Genomic DNA, 9513 nt, shown 5'->3' on the forward strand with positions numbered 1-9513 from the left:
AGCACAGTTTTTCTGAATGATTGATTAAGCTAACCAGCTTTATCTGCCATCAATTCTGACTATCAGTATAAGTCTCTAAATAAACCTGCCCGTTGTTAAAAATTCCCACATTTGCTTTTTCCTGGAACCATTACCACATCAATTCTGGGGCATCTTTAGACCCACCCAGCAACAGCAGGCTGTTAGTCTCCTCCTATACATATAGCTGTGCAGGTGAGTTTCCACTTATTACATTGCCACTACAGTGCTGTTGGCAGGAAGCTAAGGGGGAGGTGACAGAGAGCAGCAGAGAAAGGAGACTCCAGAGGGAGAGAGAGCTCATTCACATCAACCACAGCTGACAAAAAACCCCCTCAAAGTGCACGTCAGGTGAGTGGACTAACAGATTTTAGACGATGAATTTTTTGAGTGAAATTCAGCTAAATAGAGCTTTGATGTGTGTGCACAGGCAGTCACAGGGTCAACAACAGGGGTGCTATTGTAGCCAGTGGTGTCTTGATATTTCAAATGTTATCTTATGCATGCATTATTGATATGTTGAAGTTGATTGCTAACAATTTAGATAAAAGTTTGAATTTGTCAAATCAAAATCAGTGAATTTGAGAATCAATCCAAGGATTTCTTCTACTTTTTCAGATATCATTTGGCTTATTTCTTTGTGTGTGTTACTTTTTGACTTGAGTCATATCTGACTTGATTTCCTCGGTGTGGGATCAATTAAGTCTTATCTTATCTTAACATCGTCTTATACTGATTGATTGCAAAATTATTGACAAACATTGGCAGGCTATCTGTTTGTAGCATCAACACACAGACACCATTCATTCAAATTACAGTCATAAAAAAATAGTCTCTTATGAAGATAATGCCTTTTCTGTATTCACAGCAGCTGATACTGTTGAGGGTTTCTTCTGTTATCGTCGAGTTAGTCCTATGATTACATCTTGCACGAGTTACTGGTGCAGCATGATGAAAACGTACATTGTTTATTTAACACTGCTAATAGGAAAGTGTGGTTTACAGCATGAGGATTTAGCACCTGAACACATCTTTTGCTGCACTGTCCATCAAACTTATAATCTAAAGAAATCTAATCTTCACTTTGTCCAGTTAAATTCTGCATTTTCACCTGGAAGCCAAAATGGCCACTGTTGCTGCTCAGTTTCCAGGGTGCAGAGCCCACAGGAGCTCGATGGGATCCAAGGGAGAGGGGACAAAACAAGCCGTGCCGCTTAGCAGTTCTCCCAAGGGGGCTGATCGAGTAACAAACACATTTTAATTGTGTTCACTGATAAACCACTGCAGACAGAGAAAGGAAATAATTTGGTGTCACTACACCAGCAGGAATGACCTCACGAGGGGTTGACCATTGCTGGAAATTGCTTATCACGTTTAAACTTAAAGTATCCTGACCACAGCTTTTCTTGCAGATGCCACGAATGTGAGGAAAAAGTGGGTTAAAAAAAAAAAAAAAAAAAAAAGTGGGACCTTAAATCTCACATTTAACAATTTCTTTTACTGCGGCTCAACCAAATGATTATGAGATCAGTTTCACCAGAACAAACAGTGGATTGTAAAAAGAGGAGAACACAGATGAATTAGCTCTCGCAGATCAAAAGAACTGCCCAGGTGGGTCACAATGAATGAGCGCGGCTGTAGTTCAGATACCTGTTAGCATAGGTAAACAGTTTGAATGGTGCACATTTGACCATCCGTCACAAAGATCTTTAGATTGTAATCGCTCACTGTCATTGCGTCTGTATGAAACTGTGGACGTTATTAGCAGAACATCCATCGGCTGCTTCATTCATGTTAAATGTTTTACCCTTTACAGACATTATTTGCTTTCAGGCTGGACAAAGAGCTCTTTTCCTCTCTGGCACAGTGATAATGACCTCCACCTCTTTCATAAAAGATGCAGGTATGAGTGTGTGTTTGTTTATTTAAAATCACTGTCGGTGGTCACATACATATTTACACTCAGATGTACATTGTAGTATCATATGTCATTAGAATCAGTGTTTTGTCTGTCAAATCAATTTTAATTATATTGTCCAAACCACAAAGCAGAATTTGCCTCAAATGGCTCAACAGTTTGTCCAGCAAACACACCCGATCCTTAGACCCTCAATCAGACAAATTTTTCAATAATAGAATAAAATTAAATACATTCACCTTCTCATGCAGAACCACGTGCATGTACTGCAGTGCAGGTCTTTGAGCAGGAGGTCTTTGAAACCTCCTCCTGCCTGGTGACACTCTTTATGGTTGATGTTTCTTATTCACAGCATCACATATCAATTCTACATACTGTAAAAGTGTATTTTGTGCTATATTGGCTGTAGCATTTATTTTAAGACGTGATAGCGGGTGTTTGTCAGGAAATGAATGCAGGTTGAAGCACTGAAACTCCCAAAAGCAAAGATGTCATATTGTGACTCTCTCATGAATAGATGACACATGCATGTTGGCATAGTTACTGCAGCACTACACGAAAGGCCACACACACACACACACACACACACACACACACAAGCATGCATGCTAACATAAGTTTAAACTCTATTTGCCTGACTTTTTTTCTCTCTTTATTTACATTCATGTTTCCATGTCTCTTGCAAACCCGTCATCTTGTATTTTCACCTGTGAGTGGATGCCGTGATCTCTGATGCTTGAATTGATTTTTAAAGTTTTTCTCACATAGTAGATGTGCGTAAATGGTGCTTTGATTTTAATGCTAACGTGAGCATGCTACCATGCTCACAATGATAATGTTAACATGCTGATGTTTCACATGTATGAAGTTTTCCAGGTTTGCAAGCTTATTTGGCCTGCATGCTAACATCAGCTAATTAGCACTCAGTGCAAAGTGCAGCTTAGACTGATGACAATATTATTAGTTTTGCACATATTTGGTCATTAACCAGAGGGTTGGGCAAATTAAAATTTTTGACTTGAGGATGGTGCTAGAGGAAAAGTTCAGGGAAAATAAAAGTTGTTTGAGATCATCCTGAGAATATCTATAACAAAATTAATCTTATAATAATATTATTATATTATATATATTCACATTATATGTAATATCATAATACTAATATTAGCCTACTGATTAACTCAAAGGAACACACTGGCAATTATTTGTATGAAGTTTTGTGCCAATCTGTTAAGTAGATGTTGAGATGTATCAAGTTTCATGGCATTCTTATCAACAGTTGTTGAGACATTTAAATAAAAACCTCATAGTGGCACTAGAGGAAAAGTCAGAAGATACTTAAGTCAGCAGGCTTTATCCTCTGAGGACCATGAATCCTTCATGACAATCCATCCCTGAAACTAAAAAGTTTCAAAAAGCAACATGTTTCAGCAATTTCAAGAAATTATTCCAGTGTTTAGGGTAACCAATGCAAAACAAATGCAATGTCTAAAATAGCCAAACCAGTATCACGCCACAGTGAGTAATAGACCCGCTGGTCCATTGTATCAGTGCCACGTTTTTCCTCACCAGGGTGTGAAAAGGATAGGTTCTCATTCCGCCGTCAAGTTAGCAATAATAAATATGAAACATCTGGTTACACTTTGACAGCAATGCTTGCTGAGAAACATTTCAGGTGACAGTCAAAGCTTGATTAGGTTTAGGCACCAAAACTAATTGGTTCGGTCAAGGAACTGATCATGGTTGGACACTGAAAGAAAAAAAAAAGTATACAGCCATAGCTCTGTAAATGGGAAACAAATGCTATTCGAGCCAGTCAGCAGCTGGTGGCATATGTGCTCGTGCACTGGACAAGGGGAAGGGGAGGGAAGAGGCAGGGGGTGAGAGAAAAGGTAAAACTGGTGTAATTGCATTCTAAGTTAAGTATAGTGCATTGATTTTGGCGCGAAACTAGGCTGAAATAACTGCAATTAATTTCACATGTTCACTTTTCCGTCCACTGAAATCCATATTTTCTTATTATGTTTCCAAAAATGACAGGCTGCGCTGGTGTCCTGCGGCTCCTCCTGTTGGGGATACTTCTGCCATCAGTATTAGTGTTAGGCCAAACTTCCTCTACATCTGATTCCACAATGCCCTCCAGTTCCTCCACTGCTGCCTCCACGTCAAGCACCCAGCCCCCCAACTCTACCACCTCCATAGCCACAAACACTACCACCAACACCTCTGCAGCCACAACCTCAAAAACCGTGCAGTCCACTATGATGACCACTGGCAGCATGGCCTCCACTGCAGCCACAACAACCACCAGCATCACCAGCCAGCCCCCCGCAACCACCACCACCTCTGGAAGCACAACAGCCTCTACTGCCCAGTCCGCCAGTACCACCATCCCTGGAAGTACAGCATTGACCAGTTCAACAGCCATGACCAGTTCCAGCGGGCCCAGGACAGCCTCAGGTTCGACCATGCCATCTTCCCCCACAACTTCAGGCCCCAGTTCCTCAGCCTCAATGATGTCCACCAGTATGTCATATGGTACAGATGGAACCATGATGCCATATCCTACTTCAATGAGCATGGCAAGTCCACCTTATCAGAGATCAAACTGTATTGTTGTATTTGTGTGTTTCTCTTATCCTTGCTCTTCATCCCTTCAGCCTCTCGTCTTCATCGTGCACCTTTCATCTCTCTCAAACACAGATATACTGCCCCTCATTCATGTGCAACTACTCAGACTGCTACGCTATGTACACCAGTCAGAATGCCACTCAATGCCCTGCTGGTGCCGCTGTTTGTGAGGTAGGCGGTCAAACGATGCTGAGAATCAGCTGATGTATTGCCTTTAACAAATTATAATAAGCTGCCCAAAAATGTATTTAAACTCATGTTTGTGCTGATATACATGATGGAGTGGTATCTGTAAGTATCTACTAAAACAAAATAATTTTCCCATACTTTACTGTTTTACTGTCTACATAATATAATTGTCCAGTGTAGTGTTATCTTATTGTAAGTGTCAATGACACTCAAAGCAATGAAAAAAAAAACTGCAAAAGCAATTAAAACATGTTTTCTGATGTGCCATTCTGCAATGTATCAGCTGATAAGAAACACGGACATGTGGTACACTGTTAGCTGCAGCATCGTCTGCGGTGTTCGCTGCGTCAGCGACTCTCAGACCAACTGCTCTGTGGACTGCTGCAGTCCTACTGGCTGCCTCAACAGCACTTTTGCATCCATGATGATGACCATGACCACGGGTAAACAGACTCATCTCTCACATCCCTCCTCAGTTCATGACTCCCATAATTGTTTTATCAATGTTATCATCCTCACGTCGTCCTTACAAGATAATAAATTGTATCTTGTGAGTCATGGTTGCGTGTGTGCACTTTTAGTCACAGGTTCGTAATATTTTTAATGTTTTGCCCTTTTCCTTACATGATTTTACTAGTTGAAACAACAACAGTAATGACAACAACCTCAATGGTTACTACAACGGCTGCCACCAGCGCACAAACAACGGCAAACAATGTAAGGACAAACGGCTGCATGAGTGAGTGTGTGTGCTGGCATGTGAATGGATGCATACGTGTGAGCAGAAGGCGAGAGAGTTGTGTGTATCATTGAATTCAATTATCTGTTGCCTGTCTCAGTCGGCCACTGACTACTAGTGGTCAATGTCTATAGAAAATAATTTGTTTTCAGTGTTGATTTTTAACCAGTTCCTAGGGGTTAGCATCATCCTTTGCCTCTGTGTTGTCTTTTCAGGGAAACAGATGCAGAAGTGGGACATGTACTGGGGAAACTTGCTACAAAGAGTTTGGAAACGCAGACCAAATGTGCTCCTCCTCACAGCCACACTGTCAGGTGAGACTGCCAGATGCAATGACAAGATGCTCTAACTTCAACAACTTAACACGTTTTTTTGTCAATGAAAGTCTCTGTGCGCATGTAAATTACATAAATATTAATACTTAATAGTTTTAGAAATTTCTTTAAAAAGACATCGTGGTCAACAGGCATGCAGTAAATGAGATACTGTGTGAAAGCCCTACGTCAGCACTTTCATCTAGTTTTCTCAGCTTGTCTCTACATAAGAGTAGTAATAATAATAATAATAAATTTATTTATATCTTAAACACATATTAAACCAAAGCGATTCTAAACAAATGGGTGTTAAGCTGTTATTTAAAGGTCTGAGTGATGTCCTTAGATCCTAAGTCCAGTGGGAGAGGGTTCCAAAGTGTAGGAGCTTCAAAAGCACAGTCTCCTTTTGTTTTGAGCCCGGAGCGAGGAACAGCTGACAAACAGAGGACCTCAGAATCCTTCTGGTATCACATGGCTGCAGTAGCTCTTTAATGTCGGCAGCTACCTGACTGTGCAAGACTCTAAACATAATGACAAGAATTGAACTGAACTGTATGGGAAGCCGGTGTAAAGACATCAGGATTGGTGTTACATGAGACCTTTGTTACTATAAATAAAATATGGTAAATGTATTTACCAATGAATAGACAGTTGAAATATCTCAGTCTCAAATTCAGACTCTCAACCACCTGCAGGTCTCACAGACTTCTTTCTCACCTACTATTACCTTTGCAGCTGAAAAAGGAGACTGTAAATTCCAACTTGCAGTGGACAGCAGGTTGCACCACCAATTGTTCTGGCAAAACTTGGTGTAAGGCCTCGACGCAACCCCCGTGTCATCTAGAGTGCTGCAACGCCACTACAACCTCCTGCCTGTGGTTGAACGGCACCCTGAATGTCCCCTCTTTCGCCACAAGAGGTCCTCATCTGAACACAGAATTGATTGCTTCTGTACTTGGCCTGCTTGCCATCGCTCTGCTGTTGTGAGGGTACCAGCATGCTCAGCTGCTGTGCGGATCATTAGGTAACCACAGCTTTGTGTAAGTCTCAGTTCCTCCTGGGAAAAAAGCTTAGCAGTGCAGAGGTTAACACTCGTTTATCACTTATCTCACTGATATTCATATGTGATTGTACTGTACAGAATATATTTATGTAATTATGTAAAGGCTCAGTTACAATGTTAATATTCTTTAGTGTTTTATCAAAACCTCCCAATTATGTTTTATCTCTGGTTCAAGACCAATGAAAAATGGCTTTGAACAGTATTTCCAGATGAAAATCATTTATATCAAAACTCAGTCTTCGCGTCACATTTAGAGTGTAAACCCTTTATAATTAGTAAAATTATATATTAGACTTATATGTCAACTTTCTTGTCAGTGAAGTTTTAAGAAATAATCTTAAATTGTTAAACACTGTGTAATTTGTTTCAGCCATGACCTTGCCCATAACCTGCATTCTTAAAGAAACAGATTTTTTGTGTGTAAGATATTGCCAGAATTTCAGTTTAAAGCATTCAAAAAATGAACTAGCATGAACAACACAATGTGAAAAGTAACAGTTTTGATGTTATGTCAAAGACGTCTGTGTATTGAGTTGCAGAGATATCTGACATAGTTAGCATGCTAACCAGCTAGCCCTCGCCCGTCCTGTCATCCTGACATAATATAACTCAGGCGTGCCCCATAGATTCAGCTGGGAGATGTATGTAAACAGTGACTTTGCTACATTTCTCAAGCTCTCTTAGCTTTTTTATTTTCATAAATAAACAAAATAAACTCACCAAAAAAAAGACTTTTTTTTATTAAACATAAACAAAATACAATGGTATACCTTCTGAACTCCAGCTTCTCTCTGCTACGGAACGGAGACAAGCTCAAATTAATCATAACACAGCGTTCATTCTGACTCGACAGAAACAAAATTAAACTCAATAAACCATCTTGTTTGTCTATCCGCTATTCCAAAAATTAACAGCTCTGGTTTGGTCGAAATAAACCCCTAATTCACTGAGTGAGATGTGAATTCCCTTCCTCTCGCTCTTGTCCTGATCCGGCCATGTTCAACCTCAAAGTGGTCCACGGTGTAAATACCAACAGTCTCCCAGTGGTCCGAGCTCCAGGTCGGTGCAGAGTCCACTCAGCTCATAGAGCCACTAACTGCACGGCCAACTGAGCTAAAGCCAAAAATAGCTACAGCAATTAACAGTTAGCATTTACCCTGCGATCTGCTGCCCCCTGTTTGTTTGCAGTGACCTTTGACAGCTGGCCATATCTTTCACATTGCACCTTTAAACTGACTGTGGACCTAATTTTGGAAGGGGTGAGTGAGCCTAAACATAAAATTGCTGTTAATATGGTTAATTTTCTTACCAAAAACCTCTCTCTAGTTGTCATTTCTTCAAGCCATTTCGAGAGTGACGCAGCTATGACTCTATATGCACTTTATGAGACACAAATGTTGAGCTGTTACAGGGTGTTGTGAAGGTTTGCTGAAGCATTTCTGTAGATGTATTCATAATGAAATGTGCAATTTACCACTTCTGGCTCCAGATATTTTTGTGAATTGTGAGTGAGATGTCTATACTGTGTGGTTTACAAAGCATATTTTAAGGTATAATAGTGTCATGCTAATGTTAAATGAACTCAGAATTGTTAGAGTTTATTGTAGTTTTGCATACTGTATAAATTGGATTTTGCCTTAAGAATAAATAAATCTAATAACCCACATGTACAAATGAATCTTCACTTAAGTCATATTTCATAATGAAACATCCTGATTTATTTCGTGATCTTGTTGTGGGGCCCCCTCATGGGTCCTGACTGTATACAGTGCATTGAAAAGCAGCTCCACCTAGACCAGCTACAACAGTAAATGCTACCTGTGCATCAGTATTTACAATAATATACACAATAATGTATGAGTCACAGGGGATGTTTTTCTGTAGAAAAAGTACTTTTACTTTGATACTTTGCTAATAGTACATCAATAGTTTTACTTAAGTAGGAATTTGAATTCAGGGCCTCTTACTCACAGAGTCACAGAGTATTTTCACATTGTTATAGTAATTCTTTTATTTAAGTAAAGGATCTCAATAGTTCTACCACCAAAGGACAGCTGTGAACAAGCCTCATAGTCAAATACAACTGCTGGTCTTACAATACAGTAAGAACATGGTTGAAGCCACTAGAGGTGCAGAAAAAAAAATACATTTTCTGCCTTTTACAAGACATTTCTCTCCGCATGACTGCTGATAAAGGCTGATGTACTGGTCAATAGTAGCTTATTGCACATATCTCAGCGTATATCAGCCGATGAGCAGCAAGAAACTGGAACACAGAAATGGCAAACTAGGTTCGAGGTAATTTCGAAAGTGTCACTATTACATAATTTGTCCACCAAAGGTAGTTTTTACAAGGGATCTGTGTCATTTATTTATTTCTTTAGATTATTATCAGTAATATCATTCATATCATTATCAGATTTTTTTAAACTCATAACATCGATATCAGAGAATCCAGCATTGGTCAGGCTGCACTGTGCATAGGTCAGTGGTGCTTCTGTTCATCAGGCTCATGCCAAAACTAGGTCAAAAGTAGGTCTGGGCCAAAATATCTCAGCATGATGTCAGTTCAGCTATTTTTGGCCTGTTGCAAATAAAAAAGTTCACCACTGAGGAACAAAATCGACCCAGGAAAGCCATTTTG

The 9513-nt window shown here is 39.9% G+C and overlaps 1 protein-coding gene and 1 long non-coding RNA gene across 2 annotated transcripts; both read left to right on the forward strand.

Annotated features, from left to right (window-relative positions):
* Positions 1 to 318: 318 nt before the first annotated feature.
* Positions 319 to 4509, forward strand: LOC143324008 (uncharacterized). The gene is made up of 3 exons (XR_013077427.1): positions 319 to 369; positions 1835 to 1921; positions 3974 to 4509. It is a non-coding gene; the product is annotated as an uncharacterized LOC143324008 (long non-coding RNA).
* Positions 4510 to 4653: 144 nt separating this feature from the next.
* On the forward strand, positions 4654 to 6889 carry LOC143325109 (uncharacterized). The gene is made up of 5 exons (XM_076738006.1): positions 4654 to 4735; positions 5037 to 5196; positions 5391 to 5470; positions 5708 to 5806; positions 6542 to 6889. The coding sequence occupies exons 1-5, from the start codon at positions 4655 to 4657 to the stop codon at positions 6791 to 6793; spliced, it is 672 nt and encodes a 223-aa protein (XP_076594121.1). The 5' UTR covers position 4654; the 3' UTR covers positions 6794 to 6889.
* Positions 6890 to 9513: the final 2624 nt, after the last annotated feature.

The sequence above is a fragment of the Chaetodon auriga genome, chromosome 8 (assembly GCF_051107435.1).
Source record: "Chaetodon auriga isolate fChaAug3 chromosome 8, fChaAug3.hap1, whole genome shotgun sequence".
In the NCBI taxonomy this organism is placed as follows: Eukaryota; Metazoa; Chordata; class Actinopteri; order Chaetodontiformes; family Chaetodontidae; genus Chaetodon; species Chaetodon auriga.